Source organism: Cololabis saira, chromosome 3 (assembly GCF_033807715.1).
Source record: "Cololabis saira isolate AMF1-May2022 chromosome 3, fColSai1.1, whole genome shotgun sequence".
NCBI lineage: Eukaryota > Metazoa > Chordata > Actinopteri > Beloniformes > Belonidae > Cololabis > Cololabis saira.
Genome location: NC_084589.1, coordinates 10,552,769 through 10,577,127, shown reverse-complemented (window position 1 = coordinate 10,577,127; position 24,359 = coordinate 10,552,769). Strand labels below are relative to the sequence as shown.

At 38.4% G+C, this 24,359-nt stretch overlaps 1 protein-coding gene across 2 annotated transcripts in view; it reads left to right on the top strand.

Annotated features, from left to right (window-relative positions):
* Positions 1-4,913: 4,913 nt before the first annotated feature.
* The window catches only part of ythdc2 (YTH domain containing 2), a 44,328-nt gene continuing 24,882 nt past the window's right edge, over positions 4,914-24,359 (top strand). The window contains exons 1-10 of one of the 2 annotated variants that reach the window (XM_061715984.1): positions 4,914-4,998; positions 8,994-9,159; positions 12,389-12,479; positions 13,635-13,837; positions 14,780-14,982; positions 15,925-16,091; positions 17,616-17,718; positions 18,729-18,885; positions 23,442-23,546; positions 23,635-23,771. In XM_061715984.1, coding sequence (XP_061571968.1) covers positions 9,000-9,159; positions 12,389-12,479; positions 13,635-13,837; positions 14,780-14,982; positions 15,925-16,091; positions 17,616-17,718; positions 18,729-18,885; positions 23,442-23,546; positions 23,635-23,771 — 1,326 coding nt within the window. In that variant the 5' untranslated portion in view covers positions 4,914-4,998; positions 8,994-8,999. Of the gene's footprint in view, positions 4,999-8,993; positions 9,160-12,388; positions 12,480-13,634; positions 13,838-14,776; positions 14,983-15,924; positions 16,092-17,615; positions 17,719-18,728; positions 18,886-23,441; positions 23,547-23,634; positions 23,772-24,359 lie in introns of both variants that reach the window. The other variant, XM_061715975.1, reaches the window with a different exon arrangement.

The following is a 24,359-nucleotide window of genomic DNA, read 5'->3' as shown; positions in this document are numbered from 1 at the left end:
AAATAACAACAATCATAAATATTATAAACTTTATTTATAGAGCAAGAATGCAGCCCAAACTGCTTAAACAAAGCAATATCAGGTGCCTCATACACGCCAAACTGCCGCTAGAAAAGCAGGGTAATGAAGAAAGTTTAAATACAATGTGAAGGAGATGATGCTTGTACGTAAAATTGAATCCTGTGTATAAGTGTCACGCCAGTTACTATTCGGCTTATAAACGGTAGCGTTTCAATACAGATTAATCAATATTTCACTCAAACTGTCCCCTGATAAGTAAAATGGATCACTCCAAAAACTCAAAATCTTAACAAGAATATTTGTCTTATTTCTAGTTAAAATGTCTAATTTTAGTAAAAAAAAATCTCATTACACTTAAAACAAGACTCATCACTGGAAAAAACAACAATTTTCACCTGTTTCAAGTAGATTTTCACTTGAAATAAGTAGAAAAATCTGCCAGTGGAACAAGATTTTCTTGCTTATCATAAGAAGATAAATCTTGTCCCACTGGCAGATTTTTCTACTCATTTGAAGTGAAATTTTACTTGAAACAGGTGAAAATTGTCAAATAAGTTATTTTTCTGGTGATGACTCTAAATGTTGAAATAGCAGTAAAACCACATTCATTGATGAAATGACATAAGGGATGGAAAGGGGGGATGGCAGTTTTAAAGTGGGGATGATTTTGACCATTTTTATTTCAGGGGGGATGCAATTTTTCCTTATTGTTTTTTTAATCCAGCAGGTGTGCGTGATGCCTTTTACTCCGACAAAGCCACCTCCCACGCCTGTGCTCCAGGAAGACACTCACTGACACTGAGTCCAGTTGAATAAAGCTTTTGTTGCACATCATCAGCTGTTGTGCCAACAACAGTCCAGTCAGTGATCCAGTCATATTTCACAGTTTCAAGCTTCCTCCTTCAGACCGGGATGCAATGAAGACGGCAGACATCTGAGAGCACCAGGGCAGATCTTGTAACAGAGTCAGACAGTCTGCATCATCTTTTGCACTCAGTTGAATTACATGCAGCTCAACAAGCAGTATGCTAGTTATTGCATATTGGGCTGGCAGTGTGAACACAGCTATAGAGACCAATGCATGTGTTAAATCAATATCACTGAAAGCAATTGGAACTCATTTGTACAAGAAGAAAAGCTGGCGTTTGTTTTTTTTTGGTGATGATAAAACTTTAAATACAGTGTCATCCACGACAACTTGTGTGTGCTAAAATGTAACGATTAGATAGCAAGATCATGTTTTATTGGAATGGTTTTAGAGTCTTAAAATCAATGGGAATAACTCATAAGAATGCTTGGTAAAATGTTTCATCCTGAGCTGGAAGACATCTTCACATCAACTCAGTGCATAATGTGTTGTTTTTGATAATACACAAGCTTGTTTTTTAACCTCTCATTCAGCACCCGGGTGTTAAATGTTAATATATGACTGTTACTGTACTACTACTGCTGTTTGATGTGAAAGGAGCTGACATGATGACGTCAGCGGTACGTCATATAAAAGGGTGTGTTCGCGCCCTGCTCACTCTCTCTGTCCTCTGCACCTGTTGATGAGAGCAGCCTGTATCTGCGTCGCTGAAGCTGTAATAAATACGCCACAGTTGGCTGAAAGTTTATTAAGTCGATTATTCTTTAGAATCTTACTTCTGCATACTGCTAGTGTGACCAAGGTTTTTAACACCGGGTATTGTAGGTGTTGTTTTTTGAAGCTTTGCACATGTAAAATAAAGTGTTGAACGCAGCTCCCTGTCGGACCACTTTTTTTGGAACCAGCATGAGTTGGAAATGTCTTCAAATTCCCTCACATGGCATTTTTTGTTGTTAGATTGCCATTACAGTTATAATATTTTCATGGTCCTATGGCAAAATCATTTCACTACTTCTGCTGTGCTTTTAAACAGCTGTGTGTGTCTGGTTTTCTGGTGTTTATAATAACAAGAAAAGAAATACATCTTCACTCTAATGTGCTCCATGAAAGAGCATTTGAACGCTACGCGTCTGAGCTGATTTGCTGCAAACGAGGATGAATGTGCACATGTTCCCAAACGTAGCAACAGCGCCCTCTGCTGGTTCATGGCGGTATGGTCGTAAGCGGCAGCTGCGGCTTCACAACTGTCTTCTAGACGCGCACTTACCGAGTGTACTGTCACGTTTGTGTTTTTTTCATCATAACTGAACAACACAAACATCCGTATGCTGTCCTTTGACGACCGAGTTACTCCTTAAAATAAATGGATGGTGCTCCTATAGTTTATTTCTTTAGTTCAGCCACTTATAGGCTCTGCAAAGCGATTTAGTATGGAGCTAGAACAGTCTCATAATTCACAAATGCACAGGACAAGTTTTACAAATGCACAGACCGATTTGCAAATACAGATCCTTCTGTATTTGCAGATCCTTCCGTGTTAAAAAAAAAACACATTTGTGGATCTAGTCACGTCAGGAGAGTCTCAAAACTCACACACAAATCCAGCGCAGCTCACAGACAAAAAAACATTTGTAAATCAGGTTATATTTGTGTGTGCATCAAAAATACATTTGTATATCTTACGCACGTGTGAATTGTTCTGTGCACGTGTGAAACTGTGTGTGCATTTGCAAATCGGTGTGTGCATTTGTAAAACTTGTCCTCTGCATTTGTAAATCGGTCTGTGCATTTGTAAAACTTGTCCTGTGCACGTGTGAAACGGTGTGTGTATTTGCAAATCGGTCTGTGCATTTGTAAAACTTGTCCTGTGCATTTGTGAATTATGAGACTGTTCTAGCTCCATAGGTCTGAACCGGACAAGCTGGTCCAGTTCAGGGCCGAGATCCAGAAGATCCTCTTGGTACCTGAACCAGCAGATGGTTCAGTCTTAGTCCTGGACCAGCAGATCGGTGTGGTGCCTGAGGACTCGCTCCCGATCCTGCCATCAGCAGGTTCCTCTCGGAGCCAAAGCTCCATCAGGATTTGCAGGTTCCATCGTTGAGCTCCTTTAGTTGTTTGTTCAGATCATGTGGTTGATTGTGAGATTGTTGCAGCTCCACTCTTGTGTAACTTATCTGGTGATGTGGGGACTGTCGTGTCCTTCACGTGGTCGTGAACTTATTGTTGACGTTAAGTTTCCTCATATTCTGCACTTCACTGCATCACCAGTGAGTGTCGCCAACGGACAGAACCTCAGAAAAGTGCGTTCACCAGCCTGAGCGTTGAAAGTGGCGTACGCACGTTTTTTGTGCGCCGCACTCTTAATACATAAGGCCCCTGGTCTTTTATGTGTCTTGATTTTATTCCCTTTGTTTATGTTAGCATTTTAAGATTATTTTATGAAAAGTGCTTTATGTAAAAAAAAAGAGGATCTGCACACTTGGATCAATGCAAGAATCTTTAATAAATGAAAAGTGCTTTACAAATAAAATGTATTATTATTATTATTACACTGATTACATATTAAAGGTTTAATGGTCCATCCTGCCCCTTAGCAGGTATTCTAATAAAATATATGCTCATATTCTCTGTAAGTGTGTAAAAGCAGCTTGTGTTCCACTGTAAGAAATGTAAGACATTTCGTAGCCCCACCTTTTTTCTGCTGTCCTAATGCTGGAATACACTCTCTGTTAAATAAAATTGTTCTTCCGTAATGCCAAACATATTTTTCTGTGATGTAAGAGCCTTCATACATTGTCTTTTAATTATTTTACTTGTTCTCACAGATATAACTTGCTCTTGATAAATCGCTTACATTAATCTGACATAGCTACACAAGAGATGCATTGCACCAGATTACAGTTCAATTGCTAATTTTTCTGCAATCCAAGAAGTGAAGTTTTCCCTCCCCCCAAAATAAAACAGAAAAGCTTGTCTAATTAGGCTTTTAGTTGTGATCTAGCCATTCAATACACGTAACTGACATTGATGTATTCACAGTGATTCATTATCAGCTGTAAATGTACTTGTGTACGGTTTATTTTAATATTTGCCGTTCAAAAACGAGCTCACTGCTGTCTGTCCCATAGACGAACATGACAGCGCAGCTTTGATTTGGAACTCGCGGGGCCTACATGAACCACGTGACCGCTCTGGCGGCGAGAACAAAAGTTGTCGCCACTCTGTTTTATCCATCGCTCTGGTCGATTCTAGCGGAGCTGAAACTCTGCAGCTGCCGTGTGTCGGTGTTTATGAGACACTTCACTCCCACATGTTCACCGGGGGGTTGTTGTTACATTGTGAGTGTCTAAAATAAGAGGCTGTGAACGGGTGAATAGGAAAAAGGCTAAATCGCTTTGCAGAGCCTATAAGTGGCTGAACTAAAGAAATAAACTATAGGAGCGCCATCCATTTATTTTAAGGAGTAACTCGGACGTCAAAGGACAGCATACGGATGTTTGTGTTGTTCAGTTATGATGAAAAAAACACAAACGTGACAATACACTCGGTAAGTGCGCGTATAAAAGACAGTTGTGAAGCCGCAGCTGCCGCTTACGACCATACCGCCGTGAACCAGCAGAGGGCGCTGTTGCCACGTTTGGGAACATCAGAATCAGAATCAGAATCAGCTTTATTGGCCAGGTTCGAACATTGTCCAACAAGGAATTATTTGACTCCGGTAATTTCGCTGTTTGGTAATAAAATAAACAATAAAACAAATGTGGTATTTCTATGATACAGAATGAACAGAATAAACATTTAAGGTGCAGCAGTTTGAGGTAGAGAAAGAAAAGATTTTATTATGTCTATGCTGGTTCGGGTTGGTTAGCTTTTATTGTAGAGGGTCAGAGCGGATGTCCAGGTGATTTTATTGTGGAGGGTCAGAGCGGATGTCCAGGTGATTTTATTGTGGAGGGTCAGAGCGGATGTCCAGGTGGTTTTATTGTGGAGGGTCAGAGCGGATGTCCAGGTGATTTTATTGTGGAGGGTCAGAGCGGATGTCCAGGTGAACCGGAGCTGTGGTAGCTGGTCCTGAGGTCCGGGTTGGTTAGCGGTCCAGCGTCTCTCTGGTACGTCCTTGTGTTCTGTCGCCGCTGCTGGAGAGAGCAGAGATAAAGAGCAAAATAAATGATAGAACCGTGACTCCGTCAGCCACGTGTCGTCCTGCTAGCTCCTTTAATTCGCGGCTAAATGAGTTCTGTGTTTCGATATCGGTGAAATGAAACACGAGCTACTGCGCCAGGAGGCTTTTTAAAGTGAATTTAACCACAGTTAGTTGTGTTGTGTAGTTAGTGGAAACCCGACTTTAATATGACATCAGTGGAGTATGTTGTAGTATAATCGGTGTATTCACTAGGAGAGCTTTTGACATGACAGATTAGTGAGTCCAACTCCGCAACACTTTTAGTCCAAGAGGAAAACACATTGAACTAGTTTTCAAGAACAGAATCTCCACGGACACGAACGTGAGACAACACACAAAAAGACTTATTCATCTCAGTTTACGCGCCAAATGGTTTAATTGTGTGGTGGTGGGTTTGACGGGACAGTATCAGGCAGCATCTCTGTCTACTTTCTAACGTGTCTGCATATATATTAATGGTTAATATCATGTTGGTAAAAACCAAAGGACCTAAGACATATATATATATATATATATATATATATATATATATATATATATATATATATATATATATATATATATATATATATATATATATATATATATGCATTTTTAATATATAATATATATAATATATATTATATATTTATTATATTAATACATTTATTTTTTATTTTTTTTAATATATTTTGTTTTTTATTTTTTTTAAATATTTTTTTATTTTTTTTTATTATTAGGCTCAAAACCTAGGTAAGGACCTAAGGCATATATATATATATATATATATATATATATATATATATACATATATATATATATATATATATTTTTTTTTTTTTCAATGTATTTTTGTTTTTTTATTTTATCTTTGTATTTATTTTTTATTATTAGGCTCAAAACCTAGGTGAAAACCTAAGGACCTAAGGAATATATATGTATATATATGCATTTTTTATATATAATATATATATCATATATATTTTAATATATCATTTATATTTATTTTATTAATATATATATTTGTTTTATTTATTTATTTTTTATATATATTTGTTTTTTATTTATTTTTTAATATTTTTATTTATTTTTTTATTTTTATTATTAGGCTCAGAAATACTTAAAGAAACGCCGACTGATATGCATTTGGCCCAAATGATTTGGGATGAAATGCATAACTGACAATAGAATCTATGTGACCGGCAAGTGTTTTTTTTTGTTTTATTGAGGCCAGTGGGGTGGCGCCACTGATCTCTGTGTACCTGTGACTTAAAAAAGTAAAGATCAGAACTGATCTGACTAGTCATAATTCCAGTTCAAAATATCTTAAATTAAATTTTGACTAGTCAGAACAAAGTTGTAGATATCTTGAACTGGAATTATGACTAGTCGAAATGACGTAGATATCTCAAACTGGAATTACGGATAGTCATCATTTAATTGTAGATATCTGTAATCAAGTTATAGATATCTTGTAATGAATTTTAATTAGAGATATCTCAAATTGGAAATATCTTTAACTTCCATTCTATAGTCAAAATATAATCGCAGATATCTTGAATTAGAGTTTTGACTAGTCAAAATGACATTATAGATATCTTGAATGACAATTGTGATTAGTCACAATGTAATTATTACAACTAGTCAAAATGCAGTTGTAGATATCTGCAATGTTAATTCCGGATAGTCAAACTTAGCCATTAAATGTTACTGAACTGAAATGAACTTAACAAGTAAATATGAAGTAAAATTGACTTATGATTATTAGTTGTATGTACTAACCTTTTTAGGTGCAATCGGTTTCCTAAATTCTTTTAAGTAAGCTCAACTTGTCAGATCTTAGAGTGTGACTTGTTCCGCTACTTCAGTTATTGGTTATTATGGGAATGCCAAGTAGTGGCATGACCATATTGCAATCGTCCAGAATGGGTGGCTAAAGTCGCAAAAGTCCCACTGCGCACCAGCGGGTGTACAGCATGACCCCGCTCTGATATGGAAGAAAAAAATCCCCCAAAAATAAAAGACGCCCAAAAAAACAAGGAAAAACATGAAAATGAAGGCGATATAATAGTACACAGAAAAGGTTTCCCTTTTCTTCTTATTCCACACACTTTTTTCGTCTGTTAATGCGGGTTATATACAGGTTATATATGGATATATTGAGTTGTATTATACGTGCAGTATTTGTGTATCTATATCTCTATTAATATGTTTATTTATAGTTATATGTAGATATATAGATTTATAGTTATTTTTATGTATATATAATTGGAGTTAAATATATGAATCAGTGTATATAGCATATCTACTCTTATATAGTTATTGAAGTATATAGTTTGTTATTGTTCATTGCTGTCTATTGTTCTCTATTATATTATAGTATTATAGTAAAGTAATGATAATGTAATACTATGCATTATAATTACTTCTATTAGTACATACATACATAGTAGCACAACTAAATGCTGGGCGTTTGTTTAGTTTTCTTTTGTTTGCCTTGATTTGCTTTGATTTTGACTATATTTATATATACATATAATTGAGTATTATATCACTGTATTGAACAGTTATTGTTATTTGTTATATACCGTATTTTCACGACCATACGGCACACCGTGTGAAAAGGCGCACCCTCAGTTTTGTGTGTCATTTTTGGTTTTAAAACACACATACGGCGCACGACCCAAAAGGCGCCGTCTACAGACACGGAGCTGCACACACGCGCGCTGCAAAACACACACACGCGCTGCAGAACACACACACAAGAGTGCTTATTTAAAAATAGAGCGGAAGCAAAACTTAGTTTGATATTTTATTTCACTTTTCACATCAATCAAACCCTTCAAAGGTTCATATTCTGTTTCCGCATTAAAGAATTAAAAAAAACCACTGGGTCGCCGCACATAAACCTGTCTCAGCCACTCGATTATCTCTTCATCCATCCAGCCCTCCGGAAAAGTCTCTTTAGGCAACGCTTTTCAACGCTTTTTGCAACGCAGTTTCTGTCCATCAGCGTGGCAGGCAAGCACAAGAGTAAATAAACTTTTCATACCCCGTTGTGCTGCGGATCCCCCCCGCGCTGGTCCCGGTGTGTTTCGCGGCGCGAAACACACACGCGCGCATGTCGGGGATCCGGTACCGGGTTTGTAACCGACAGATTTGGCTGAAAATCTCGGAGGGTGAAGTTGATCTGACCTGGGACGGAGTCCAGAAATCCCTTCTCCCAAGGGATTTCGGCCGGGAACCAGGATAATTCGATCGGATCCCGCTTTGGGAACCAGGAAGTAGGCTGGAGCAGCGCGCATCACTGCTGCTTTAACCGGGGAACGTGACCGGTTCCGACCGGCCGGGACCGGAGGAACCCACATGGACTGGTAGCAGGGGCTCCCGGGGAAAGAGCACCGGCATTTCAGCCGGATCTGCCCCGGGGATGCGGCGATCGGACCCCGCAACCCCACGGCAGGTTCATCCTCGGTTCCCGACATGCAAAACACACATGCGCTGCAGAACACACACACAAGTGTGCTTATTTAAAAATAGAGCGGGAGCAAAACTTAGTTTGATTGTATTTTATTTCACTTTACACATCAAGCAAATCCTTAAAAGTTTTCATCATCTGTTTCGCATTAATCAGCTCAGTGGATGGTCTCATTCACGTCCGCAACTCACGGGGGCTTCACCCGCCCCCTTCTCCCTTTACCGTTCTCATGGCCTTACATTACCGTAATTCAGGTAATAGACACGGCGCACCGTTTCATAAGGCACCCGGCACATTTAAAAAAAAAAAAAATTCTTATGGTCGCGAAAATACGGTATCTGTTTTTTTTATTTTTTGTCACTATTTTATCATGCATGTTCGAAATAAAATCTTCAAATCAAGAGGTGAACATGTGTATGTTTTTCAGAGGTGGGTTAACTGTCCATTGTCTTGCTGTGTTGCAGTGCACCATGTTCAGTGCTGGTGGGAACACAAAGAAATCAGCCAAGAGCTCCAACATGTCTCCCCATGGCAAGAGGTCCAGTGAACGCAAAGACATTCGCATTGATGAAATGGTCAAGATTGCAGTGAACCTCTCTTTTGAGAGATTTCATTACAGTGATGACAAAGGTAGGGTGAGAAGACGGGAAGGTATCGTGGATGATCCATGCACATCACGGATCATCCACGAGCCATCAGCCACAACGAACTTTATGTACATCTTTGAATGACAGTAAATGTTCAGTGTTCTTCCTCGTGTGTGTGTGTGTGTGTGTGTGTGTGTGTATATATATATATATATATATATATATATATATATATACATATACATATGTATATACACACATACATATGTATGTGTATATACAGTTAGGTCCATAAATATTTGGACACTGACACAATTTTCAGTATTCCAGCTCTGTACAACACCACAATGGATTTGAAATGAAACAATCAAGATGTGCTTCAAGTGCAGACTTTCAGCTTTAATTTGAAGGTATTTACATCCAAATCAGGTGAACGGTGTAGGAATTACAACACATTTTATATGTACCTTCCACTTTTTAAGGGACCAAAATTAATTGGACAACTAACATAATCATACATCAAATTGTCAATTTTTAATATTTTGTTGCAAATCCTTTGCAGTCGATGACAGCCTGAAGTCTGGAACCCATAGACATCACCAGACGCTGGGTTTCGTCCCTGGTGATGCTCTGCCAGGCCTCTGCTGCAGTTGTCTTCACTTCCTGCTTGTTCTTTGGGCATTTTCCCTTCAGTTTTGCCTTCAGCAAGTGAAATGCATGCTCAATCGGATTCAGGTCAGGTGATTGACTTGGCCATTGCAGAACATTTGACTTCTTTGCCTCTTTGGTTGCTTTCGCAGTATGCTTCGGGTCATTGTCCATCTGCATTGTGAAGCGCCGACCAATGAATTTTGAAGCATTTGGCTGAATATGAGCAGATAATATTGCCCGAAACACTTCAGAATTCATTCTGCTGCTTTTGTCAGCTGCCACATCATCAATAAATATAAGAGAAGACTTCACCAGAGGAAATACAGAGGAAATACAGCCTCAAAAACAGGAAGGCCAGATTAAAGTTAGCTAAGAAACGTCTAAAAGAGCCAATGCAGTTCTGGAACAACATCTTATGGACAGATGAGACAAAGATCAACTTGTACCACAATGATGGAAAGAGAAGAGTATGGAGAAGGGAAGGAACTGTTCACTTTAATCTGGCTTTCCTGTTTTTGAGGCTCACCAACGGTTTACCTTGTGTAACCCATCTGTATTTCCTCTGTATTTCCTCTGGTGAAGTCTTCTCTTATATTTATTGATGATGTGGCAGCTGACAAAAGCAGCAGAATGAATTCTGAAGTGTTTCGGGCAATATTATCTGCTCATATTCAGCCAAATGCTTCAAAATTCATTGGTCGGCGCTTCACAATGCAGATGGACAATGACCCGAAGCATACTGCGAAAGCAACCAAAGAGGCAAAGAAGTCAAATGTTCTGCAATGGCCAAGTCAATCACCTGACCTGAATCCGATTGAGCATGCATTTCACTTGCTGAAGGCAAAACTGAAGGGAAAATGCCCAAAGAACAAGCAGGAAGTGAAGACAACTGCAGCAGAGGCCTGGCAGAGCATCACCAGGGACGAAACCCAGCGTCTGGTGATGTCTATGGGTTCCAGACTTCAGGCTGTCATCGACTGCAAAGGATTTGCAACAAAATATTAAAAATTGACAATTTGATGTATGATTATGTTAGTTGTCCAATTACTTTTGGTCCCTTAAAAAGTGGAAGGTACATATAAAATGTGTTGTAATTCCTACACCGTTCACCTGATTTGGATGTAAATACCTTCAAATTAAAGCTGAAAGTCTGCACTTGAAGCACATCTTGATTGTTTCATTTCAAATCCATTGTGGTGTTGTACAGAGCTGGAATACTGAAAATTGTGTCAGTGTCCAAATATTTATGGACCTAACTGTATGTATATGCAGTACTGGAGATGAGGGGGGATGGCATCCCTCCTGAAATAAAAACGGTCCAAATCACCCCCCTGTAAAACTGCCATCCCCCCTTTCCATCCCTTATGTCATTTTATCAATGAATGTGGTTTTACTGCTATTTCAACATTTAGAGTCATCACCAGAAAAATAACTTATTTGACAATTTTCACCTGTTTCAAGTAAATTTTCACTTGAAATAAGTAGGAGAATCTGCCAGTGGGACAAGATTTATCTTCTTATTACAAGCAAAAAAATCTTGTTCCACTGGCAGATTTTACTACTTATTTCAGGTGAAAATCTACTTGAAACATGTGAAAATTTTAGTTTTTTCCAGTGATGAGTCTTTTTTTAAGTGTAATGAGATTTTTTTTACTAAAATGAGACATTTTAACTAGAAATAGGACAAATATTCTTGTTAAGATTTTGAGTTTTTGCAGTGATCCATTTTACTTATCCTGTGAAGGACAGAGTCATATTGATAAGTTCAGAAAACTGTTTTTTATTGTTGTGTTTTGATGTATTTGATGTAAGCCCAGTGGATATTTAATGCTTACAGAAGGCTGCATTTAACTGCTGCTATGTCATTCCTGCAGTATTTCTGCAGGTGTTTTGGTCAGTGCTATTATTTGTAATATATTATATTATTTGTAATCAGCACAAATTATCTGTCCCCATATGATGAAATCCACCATCCCCCCTGATTTTTTTTTTTACAACTCGAGTACTGTGTGTATATATATGTGTGTGTGTATATATATATATATATATATATATATATATATAAATATACAGGACTGTCTCAGAAAATTAGAATATTGTAATAAAGTTCTTTATTTTCTCTCTCTGTGTGCGTGTGCGTGTGCGTGTGCGTGTGCGTGTGTGTGTGTGTGTGTCCAGTACTCGAGTTGTAAAAAAAAAAAAATCAGGGGGGATGGTGGATTTTATCATAACAAATAATATAATGTATTTTTTATATATATAGATATTGACCTCATGATTGTATAAACATATTACATTACATTGCATACAACATTATAACTTATATCAGGTGTATATTGAGCAACACAGCTCATCTTGTTACTACATGGTGTTCTGCTGGGAGAACTTGCTCACGTGGATGTTAGTTTAATGTTTGGCAACAATTTAAAGCTTGCCGTAATCGTTTTTGCAGACTAATCAGACCTTCTGCATGCCAACAGTGCTCCCAAAACAAACAAACAATGAAGAGACATCGTTGCCACACTCACGACTCATTTGAACGGGAGGGGAGGCGGGCGTTCTGGTCAATTTTGGTTTGTGACGACTGGCTGATATGTGTCCTCTCTTGCCCGTCTGAACAGAGATGGAGTTTCCTTCCTCCTTCACAAACACAGAGAGGGCTTTTGTTCATCGAATGGCACAGTCCTTGGGTTACATTTCTAAGAGCAAGGGGTAAGTTCCTCTTCCAGTACTTGTGATTCTGAGCAATCTCAGACTCAAACTGCAGTGTCCTGCTGAATGTCCATCAAGAATTAAAGTTGACATGGCAAAGTTACAAAGACACGTGGGGCCGTTGTGATAAAAGAATAGACGCTCCTTTATGAATGTATCCACATGGCACAGTTTGGGTGTACGATGGTTACATGTATACATGATCTCAGCTTCAAATATATTCGGTATGCATTGTAAAGGTAAGTGCAGTGGAAAACAAAGCTCAACTTCACGTTCCTCATCATTGGCCCCAGGGTACAGTTAATGGACATTTTTCTTGTTTCTGCAGAAATACTAATGTTTGGAATTGGACATTTGGAAAACTGCATTGTTTATAAACATTAGGGGTGTAACAATATATCGTGCCACGAAATTTCGCGATACAAAAACGTCACGTCAGAAAAAAGTCAAGTCATACATGAGAGAAACTATTCAGTTTGTGGCAAAATATTCATACTTGTATGAAACTGAAGATGCATAATGCAAACCTGACATTTACTTTTAGTTCAGTTTGTGGAAAATGGTTGGCCTGGCTTTCTCTTTAAAACTTAAACAGTTATAAAGCATTACAAACTGTAACAATAGGGCAAACACACAGTATTGTTTTGTATTTTGTGTCTTTCAAATAAAAGACATTTTTTTCCAGTCATATGTTCCTCATTGAAGGTTGTTAAAAAAATACTGCTATATCGTATTGTTATCGTGACCTCAATATCGTGTATTGTACCGTATCGTGAGATTAGTGTATCGTTACACCCCTACTATTAATCCAAATTACTTTCAAAGGAACTCCTTTGTGCTGTTGTTCGTGTAATGCCTTCAATAACATCTTTAAAAGTAATGATCTTGGCTAGAAAAGGTGAATTTTACATTTATTTTGCCTTTTATTTGTCTGCAGACAGTCTGAATCTAATGTAGGGAAAGTTTTTCTTCTGAGCTCCGAACATAAAATACCTCCATGTGATCAAATTGTTAAAAGTTAAATAAAAGTTTAACTACTGCCTTTTTCTGTTTTCCATATTGTCAATACATTTTCTGATGTGGGAATTCATATTTTTACAAGAAGTGGGACAACTGTGTAATTTTTTTCATTTGTTTAATCTTCTTTTTTTCCAGAAAAGAGCCAAATCGCTTCCTCACTATCAGGAAGAAGGATGTTTCAGGCAAACCTCAGTCAGTGGTCTCCCTGGCTCTGTCCCACAACTCCCTGTACTTCATCCGCAGCCTGGTCCAGAGGTTTCCCCTCAGCAAGAAGGGCCGCTCAGACATGCAGGCCAACAGCAAAGGTGGCACGTCTTTCTCTACGGATGCTGGAGATTGTGAGTGTGTCTTCTTAGTTACACAGGGACGTTAATATCTACTTTAAAGTAGGGCTGCAGCTATCGAATATTTTAGTAATCGAGTATTCTACTGAAAATTCCATCGATTAATCGGATAAAACATATTTTTCGTTTAGATAAAGAGCAATTATAAATATACATAAGATGTTAGATGTTAATTGACATTACTAAGACTAAATTATATAATACAGTAGGTTCATGGCTGTGCATTTTAAAAACCCTGAACTTACACCAGTCGACCAAATTCACTGCCTTCATTCAAAAAACTAAGGATCTTACCAAGAAATGTTCTTATTTCTAACCTAAAAATGGCATTACACCTGATAACACACATCACTTAAAAGGTTAGGTGTTTTTCCCACGTGTTTCAATTGAACTTTCATTTGTGTCAAGCTAATTTTAAGTTCTAGTTAAGTTTTAAGTTAAAGTCTTGATAAGATTTTGAGTTTTGGCAGTGTTCAAAATAAAATTCTGAGCCCTGCTGTATTGGAGCACATTAGACACCAGAGCTGCTTGATGTTTTATCCATCAATGACTACAGAGATAAAATTGAAAACTACCCAGTTAGCTTTATTACATTTATATTTTTCCACCCTCATCACTCTACAGCTCTGTGTTTTTACAGATTAAATGCGTTAGCCACGCATTGACAGTCGTCATAATTAATAGAAACCTAGCCCTCCACAGGGCTAACGTTATGTCAGCAAGGTACCGTAGAGAAAACCATTAGAGAAAATGATCAGTTTAGTTTTGGCAGCATTTAAAACAAGTTTTAGCTGACGTTCCACAAGGTTAAAAGCAGTCAGTAGTTTGTCAAGGGCCTCAGCAAGGGTAGATCACTGTGTCCTCAGCATAAAAATGAAATTTGGCATTTGGAACATAAAAGCGGTGTGATTGTTGTTGATTATTGTCTTCCAGCAGACTTCCACTGTGACAGGAGCAGGACAAGTGGACGCTTGAACAACGGCATTCCCATGGCCCCTAAAAAGAGGAGTCCATCCGAGCTGGACGCTTTCCGCTGCACCTTGCCGGTGTACGAACACCAGGAGGAGATTGTTCAGCTTATCAGAGACAACAGCGTGATACTGGTTATGGGAGAGACCGGCTCTGGAAAAACTACTCAGGTGAGTCGTACTGATGGGTTTGGAAGATGCTCTTGACCTGAAAATCATTAAAAACTGTTTCCAAAAGGCACCAGCCTTTTTTGTGGCATCTTTGCAAACGTTTGATGGCTTTTCTACACAGGTGAGGTTTGTGCGGATGTGGCTGCACAGTAGTTGATTTGATTTGAAGATTTTTGAAGATCTTACCTACATTCTTACATATAACAAGACGAGTTTCAATAACTGTTCAATACACTGATATAATACTCAATTATATGTATATATAAATATAGTCAAAATCAAAGCAAATCAAGCCAAACAAAAGAAAATAAAACAAACACCCAGCATTTAGTTGTGCTGCTATGTATGCATGTAATAATAGAAGTAATTATAATGCATACTATTACATTATCAATACTTTACTTTAATACTACAATATAATAGAGAACAAAAGACAGCAATGATATAACAATATACATGAATAACTATATAAGAGTAGATATGCTATATACACTGGTTCATATATTTACCTCCAATGATATACATAAAAATTACTATAAATCTATATATCAACATATCTACATAGAACTATAAATCAGTATATATTAAGATATATGTACACAAATACTGTACGTATAATACAACTCAATATATCCATATACATATAACATATCTATATCCATAATATACATATCTACATATGTTAATAAATGTACATATCTACATGTTTATTCGCATCTGTATTTTGAATAGAATGTTTCTTTGTATCTTTCTTAAAATTATTCTTTGCTTTGAACATTAGTCATGCTGTATTGAAACTGACAAGATCCAGAAAAGTGATTTGGATTGTAGAAATAATTGTAGTTCAACAACAGTCGGAGCAAACTAAATCATCACTTGCATAGCAGCGCAAAAAATCCTCCACGAGTCTACGAGTTTATCAGTGTCTCTGTTTTTTCCCAGATCCCCCAGTTTCTGTTAGATGACTGCAACAGGAGAGGGCATGCCTGCAGGATCTTCTGCACTCAGCCCAGACGCCTGGCGGCCATCGCGGTGGCTGAGCGAGTGGCGATGGAGAGAGGAGAGAGCGTGGGCCAGACGGTTGGTTACCACATCAGACTGGAGAGCAGGTACCAGCAACCCCATGAAGTTCATTACAGTTGGATGAAAGAACTTGAAACAAGCTCGCAGTACAAAAGGGTCAAATGTTTTTTTTCTTCTTCTTCCTCTTCAAGTTGGGTGCTATGACTAATGACCTCTAACCCACTGCAGTCTTGTCTCTCAGTTGTAAATGCTACCTGCACTGCAAAAACTCAAAATCTTCCCGTCTATCTTAGTCAATAAACATTTGTTGTCACACTAAACTTAATGTCACATATTTCTCAATCATTCATATACTTAACACTTAATGAACTTACAGCCATTACTTTCTTGAGCATGAGAAGAGACGAGTACACTGACTACGTTTCCATGCAGTCAATAACCCTTTTAAAACCGGAATATTAGCAATAAACCGGTTTATCACGAACTTGCTCATATTCTGGTTTTTAAAAACCCGAAAATGACCCCTGGGTTACTCCTTTTAAAACCCAAATATTTATAGATAACGGGATATCCCCATCAACAGGAACAGGAATTTGTTTTCTGCACATGCTCTGTTCACAAGGAATCCTGGTCTTTTGAGTCCAAGAAGTTCTTCTAAACATGGAGAAACACAAGACCAGGAGGAGACTAATCACTTCATAAATGTAATGAAGGATATGAACATTTCTGCATTTGTAGACGGTAGAAAGTACCGGGATAGCCAGATTTACAAGAAGTTGCGCGAAGCAGCATTTGTTTTGAATTTGGATACAGGAAGAAGAAGCGGAAATGACGGGAATTGTGTCATCACGTTGTCCGTTCTCCGCTGGTTTGATCCAGATATCCCAAATGATTAATTACCATGTAAACGGAATATTCCGAATGTTTCAGTAACCGGAATATTAGCAATAACCCGAATTTTGACTGCATGTAAACGTGGTCATTCAGAGTGTGACAGTCCATCTTTCTAAACTGCCGGCTGCTCCCGTTGCTACGGTAACGTAAACACAACGGAGCCTCCGATCACACTTCAAAATAAAAGTTGAGCTTCAAAATAAACGTCCAGTTCTCTTTAGAAATACAACAACTGAGTGTGTGTCTTTTCCCTACCACAATATTACTGTAACACAAACAATTCAAACATGTCAAATATATTAAACTATGAAAACAACTCTGAGGGCAGAACAAACTCACTCTTATCTACGCGGAAATAACGCTAAAATATAAAGAAGGCTTCCCAAAGTGTGATCCATGGTGAAATAGGAAACTGAAGATGTGCAGCTGTATATAGATATAGGTATATGCACTTTTTTCCTCCAGTTCTGCAGCTTGAAGCCCCGCCCACTGCAGGGTCGACAGACTTCAGTATGAATCTACCAAGCAGCGCGATGCAGGTGTCAGGCGATTATTGACGCTTTCAGTGTGAATCCAGCAGAAGAGTGACCGGTACCGGCTGGCTGACCCACTTCTGGGGTGTACGCCAATGTGGGGAATGAGGGAAAGCTGAGCAGAGAAGGAAAACACTCTTCATGTCCTGAAAATAATGAAGGTTTTCAATTTGCATACCTCAGGATCTCTCCCAAGACACTGCTGACGTTTTGTACGACCGGAGTGCTGCTCAGAACGCTGATGGCAGGAGATGCCAGCTTCGCAACAGTCACACATGTCATCGTGGTAAGACCATGTCTCCTCCCCATCTCTCTTGTAAAGAGTTGTGAAATAGGTTTTTGATTCGGACAATCATACAAAACTATGGAAGAGTATTAGGGCCAGCAGGAGAAAATTAAAAATAATATTTTAGAGGAGGAAGATTTTTTTTTTCATTATGCACTTCAAAAAAAAAGTCGAAATGTAGAGAATAATGTTGAAGTACAATTTTATTAAAAAAAATAAAAATTTCGTGAATAAAGTTGAAATATTGAGAAAAAAGGCGAAATTTCGACTTAATTCACGAAATTTCGACTTTATTCTTGAAATTGTATTTCAACATTATTCTTGACATTTAGATTTTTTTCTCAAAATTATATTTCAACATTAATCTCGACATTTTGACCTTTTCTCGACATTTCGACTTTTTTCTCAAAGTGCACAATAAAAAAAAAACTTCCCCTCTCAAATATTTTTCCTCCTGCATGGCCCTAATACTCTTCCGTACAAAACAGATGTCAAGCCTGGAGCATAATTGTTTAATCTGTAAGAGATTTTTCAGGATAAAATAAATGAATATTTCTGTGGAGGAAGATGTTCTTATGGGGTTGTCCAGCATGTGACATGGTTTTGCAGATCACTGTGTGCCAGGTCGAAATAAGAGAAAGATTCGTAATCAGTGACTTAGTGGAATCCGGATCGCTCATGTAGTATCTGATCCAAAATTTACAACCTGGATCATTGGGCAGCAACATAGTGTGGAGACTGAGCCCATGAAACAAGGAATGAAAGCTTTTATTGTTTAAGCATGCAGGATGCAGAGGATGTAACAGCAGGCTGAAAAGCTTATTTTGTATTTCGCTGTTGTCTCTGAATGTTCTGTGGCTGTTTTAGCTCCGGTTTCACTCTGCAGTCTTCCTCATTACAGCGAGTTTTCACAGTTTCAGACTTTCTGGCCAGCAAGAACCCAAAAATAGTTTTTTTGTTGTGAAATGACAGAGCTGTGACATCACGTGAAGGTGACCTTCTCTCAACAGGATGAAGTCCACGAGCGCGACGGTCTGACTGACTTCCTGCTCACTAAGATGCGGGAAGTTCTTCAGAAGATCCCCAAACTGAAGCTGATCATCTCCAGCGCAGCTCTGGACGTAGATCTGTTCCGTGGGTACTTCGGTTCCTGCCCCGTCATCCCCCGTGAGTCCTATCAGTTGTACAAGTACAAATACGTTGTTTTGTTTTTTCTTGAATTTTATTAACATACAGTTATGTCAAAAAATAATAAAATGCTAATTCTTTCAATCACAGGAACAATACAGAGTTCAGTGTTTCAGACATGTGGCTCAGAAAATAAAGCCTTTCTGAGCCTTTTTCTTTTATGTTTTTCCACTCAGAAAGTCAATGCAGTAACTATTCAATTCAGTTAAATTTTATCAACAAAGTGTCTATTGCAATACAAGTCGTCTCTAGAATCTTTCCAGAGACCCAGAACATGACCCCGAGCAATTATTTTGATTTGATTTTTATTTGTCTCAAACATGCACAAGCATAAAAAAAACGGTATATATAATAATATAAAAAAAGAGCACATTACGACGCAGTGCAAGTTCGAGAAGGAGCTGAAGGAAGTTTAGCTTATCAAGTTCAGCACCCCCTTACTTTGTCATATAGTATATAATACAATTACACATACACACATGTATATATATATATATATATATATATATATATATAAAAACACATACATACACACACACACCTATACATTTACACATCCGTTTACACACAAATACAGACACACATTCATACAAAATCCAATTCCATAAGAATATTCATAATCCATAAATCAATGCAATCTAGAAAATTCAGAACATTTATCTTTAATATGAATGAATATAAATAAAACCCACATTACAAGAAGAGGAAGAATAAGGAAGACGGTGCAGAATGGCGAGACAACAGAGAGACGACACAGAGAAATACCGGCAGCTTTTTTGGTCCAAACCTTGTGTTTTCGCTGAAACCACCCTATGTTCTACTGCTGATATCTAAAGAACAGAAAATGATAAACACAAACTTTTTTCCCTGATGTTCACGAGAGTCTAACGTTTCTTGAAGTAGTTTCAATGTTTATGTACTCCTAAAACTCAATATTCTTTGGGTCTTTGATCAGCCAAAATGCCCAAAACCTCTGGCAGTATGGAGCTCTCTGCTCTGAAAATGGCTGGCAGTCAATGAGTTAAGGTGCAATGAGCAGCCAAACCTACAGGGGGCAGTGTAATGAGAAGATAAAGTCATGTTAGCCAATCAGAATCCTGGAAAAAAACAAATGACACGAGTAACTTCCAGTTACTTCCAAGATGAACGAGAGTCTTTCGTTTGGAGTGACAGAGAAGTGGAGTTACTTTTAAGTGTGACGTTAGAATATAAAACAGGTAAAATACAAGAAAATATTGACGGTGGCCAAACTAATTGTAAACACAGGTGTCACTCATGACTGGTGACGTTTCTGTCGCAGCCTAAATGTCCGTTTCCCTCTGTTTACAAGCAAACGTGAAGACGGAGGTTTTAAAAATCTCCACTTTGGCCGGAGTTTTCAGAAATGATCATTTTTAGTGACTTGGGCTTCATTTTTGTGTAAACGAACGGCCAAAACGCATGAAAACACCACCGTTTTTGCTACGTGTAAACGGGGCCTTTAATTGTATGTTCCCTCTCTAACCACGAACATTATTTGGATGTTGCTTCGTAACAATTTATTCCAGACTTTAGAGGGGACATATTATGGCATTTAATGTATATTTTAAACAGGCCTTGAATGTCTTAAAAACAATCTAAAGCTTGTTTTTTCTACATAAAACAGAAATTCAGCCTGTGGGCCATGTCTCTATTTTTACCGCTTCTAACCTCATTATCTATGAGTGATTCTGAGTGGGCGGGGCTATGATCATGAGGCTCTGTGCTGATTGGCTGCCTGAATGATGTGTAACAGGGGAGGGCACAAAGCCTCGCTCCGGGGAGAAGAGCAGCGGCTCCGTACACATTACACAATTAAAGCGTGTCCCATGCGATTGAACTTCAGTGACAAAATAAATTCCATTGCTTTATTTTCTATTGGATTGTCCTAACTGTCCGTGAGTTTAACGGTTTGTGTGGACAGAGAGCGTCCGATGTCACGCAGCTCGACGCGATAGTCGGACGCTCTCATTCAGTTACACGCTGTAAACAGATCTAAAGCTTGAATTACGGTTCTGCGTTAAATCGACACGTACCCTACGCCGTAGGCTCTGCGTTGGTGTAACGCGGAACCATAAATCAGCCTTTAGTCACCTCGTCTTCACATTAATTCACACAGGAAGATTTAATTGAATTCTAAACAGGTACACCACAGTTATTTACTCAGATTCCTCATCATTTCATTTCTTAGGTTACAAGACAAATTAATTGAATGAAATGAATGAATTTTCACAAATGGCAACTTTATTGTTAAAAAAATAAAACATAAGTTGTATATAAATAACATTTATGCACTATTGCTGGCTCAAGGAAGGACTGTGCATCTTCTGAATGTGTCGTTGAAGCTCCAGGTGCTTGGAAGATCTGAAAGAGAAGAAAAATGTATTACTGTACTAATAGAGCTCCGTAACACGGAGTAACACCGGAGTTAAGCTAAATACTTAGCCCATGCAAATGCATACTTGTAAACAAATATAAATAACGCTGTGCAGTTGCCGGGTCCGTGCTGTTGGTATTGATCCTTTTATGAGGGTAAGTGTCGATGCAAAACCTATTTTCTACTGTCCCACGTTGTTCAAACAGTCCGAGGTAAAGTGGTTAGCACACATGCTTCCAAACAATGGTGGACGCTCCAGCCGGTGGAGTTAGTTGTGGGCACGGTTTTAGAGGCGGAGGCCGACCTATGGAAATCTGCGCCTGTCGTGACGTCACGACAGGCGCAGTAGATCCACATCACACTAGAAGGATCCTCCGGGCGGCTGTACAGACACTGTAGAATTTGGTTTCTTTCTTCCTTCTCTGTGTTGGCAGGCTGAGGGGAGACCACTTTATATATGTTAAAGCAAGAAAAAACTTGTTTTTCATAATAGGTCCCATTTAAACATAATCTGATCGTCCCAGAATTTTAAAATACCCGATTTTAAAAACAAAGGATTTGTATGAGCAAGGTACCCAGCAGGATGAACCATCCTTATGACTCTTTTTTTGTAAAGTGCTTTTCTATGTATTCCCCCATAACCTCAACAGAATAGGACAGATATGGATCAACAAGAGCATAGTACAATATTTACCAGGTTACATAAACAATGTGAGCAGGAGAACTAAGAGTTCTATGTACATGTGACTGATACCTGGTTAGTTGGTGGAATACAGAGACCAGTATGAATATATATAAACAGGTGTAGATAGCAGACACTAAGGTGGTCAGAGGGGGGCTGCAGGTCAGCATGCAGCTCTGGAAGCTCTGGAAGAGAGAAAAGGAGAGACAGACCAGCACAACAAATGCAACACAACACAAGAATAATGGAGAACAGTGATGGTGATGAGATACTTCTAATTAATAACTGAGACAAGGAAAGAGGAGAAGAAGAGGAGAGGAGGAGAGTGACGTGCACTGCTCAGTGGATCATGTTTGTGTTCCCCTGCAGCGTAGCTCTATAGCCGCATATCTAGGATGCAGCTCTGTCCAGTAGGGCTGCAACTAACAACCATTTTAATAGTCGACTAGTCACAGACTATTGAAACGATTAGTTGACTAATCGGATAATTAGTACATTTTTTTAAATTGAGTATGAGGTTGCTTTAATTATGTGGCAAATGATAACAAACAAAAGAAAGATGGCACTAGAGTCCTGCTGTAGCGGGACTGTTTTCTTCATCCTGATCCCGCATCGGCAAAACTCAGAGAATTTATGCCCGCACGGCGCACAATAATAGAGATGCATTGATTTAGTTTCTTCTCCCGTCCCGCAAGAGAAATGTCCAGACAAATCTATCTGATTTAATGTTAACATGATAATTGTGGAGCTTGATGGATAATTGATAGTTCATAGGCACCTGACTGAAAGTAACATGCAAATCCATCATTGTCATCATCCACAAGCTATTTCGCCTTTCGCGCAGCATCAATTATGATTGAGGTTATAGCAACGAGAGTAGGCTGAGTGGCTCAAATAATACTAATAAATAACATGAAATAAACAAAGTTAACGAATGAAACAATTTAATTTAACAAATGAAAATAGGCTTAATATCTTACCAAGGCGAGTCCATTTCGTTCAACTGTCCAACGTGCTCCTGTGATAAGTAAGGTCGGCTTTGCAAACCTTGCAAGTAATCTTTTTATTTGCTGTATCGAGGCTAAAATGCTTCCAAACATTTGAAATTTTATTACGCGCAGCTGCTGTACAGGACGCCGTCATTTTGTTTTACCCGCTGCCGCTCGGCAGAGACGCTATCGTGCATGTGCGACTCTCGGCAGAGATTGTATTGAAGTGTGACGCCTCACTCCATTGGAAAAACACGTCTGGCGACAATTGTCGACAATTTTGATTATCGATTTTTGTCGACAACGTCGACGAATGGTTGCAGCCCTATCCACAACACGTTAATTTCAGAGTCTGCTCATTCTGACTTCATGGATAAGTTGAAACTGTTCAAAGCGTTGCTTTAGATTCACCTATTTACTTATAAAGGAATTGTCTTCTTTTGTTTCCAAACATATTTCTTAACTGTAGTCCAAGGAAGACAGTTTGAAGTGAAGGAGTTCTTTCTGGAAGATATCCTGAGGCTGACAGGTTTTGACAACGACATCGGGAAATACAAGGAAGAGACGCGGAAAAGTAGGAGAATTCTGTTTGATTAATCTCCAGGTGCCATCGTAGCTGCACCCTAACCTCATCTATGAATGTCCTGGATTTGGGTTTTCAGAGGAGAGAAAGCAAAAGCGTTTGACGGAGTGGTTTGGAGCAGTGGGGTCCAGTTCTGTTGGGAACCAGAAGACTGTGTTCCCTCCAGGGTTCCTCCATCCCACTGGTGCTGGAGATGCCAGACCCCTCAAAAAACTGGTAACTCGGACCACTGCACACCCTGCACTGCTCACGGCTCTGACTGTTGAGCCCCATCTTTCCATCCTTGCAAAACCACATTTTGATGAACCAATTCCGGACTTTTTTTTTTTTTATTGAATTGCTTTAGAGCGTCACAAAGGACTTTAAAATGAGCAGAGATGTGAATACAAAGCAGGCTTTCAGTATGTTTCAGTCCATTTTCTTTTTGTTTGCTTTCAAAATTTTGCTGTTGCTTTTTCCATTTCATGAATTGATGAAAAATCAGAATCATCTTTATTTGGCCAAGTCAGGTCAAAAAAGACAGGGAATTTGACTCGGTTATTTAAGATAATCACAGTACAAACAATCATGAGGTGCCTAGCCATGGCCGTATGTCATTTCTTATAGATTAGCTGCCAAATATAGCAAAAACACAACTTAAATCAAAACAATAAAAACACAGAATGAACAATATGCTTATGTTGTTATTAGACAGATTATGAACACAATGTAATGGATTGTGAAATAACAGTAATGATAATGATAGGCTACGGGCTTAAAAGTAACAGAAAAAAAAAATATAAGGATAATAATATTAATAATAAC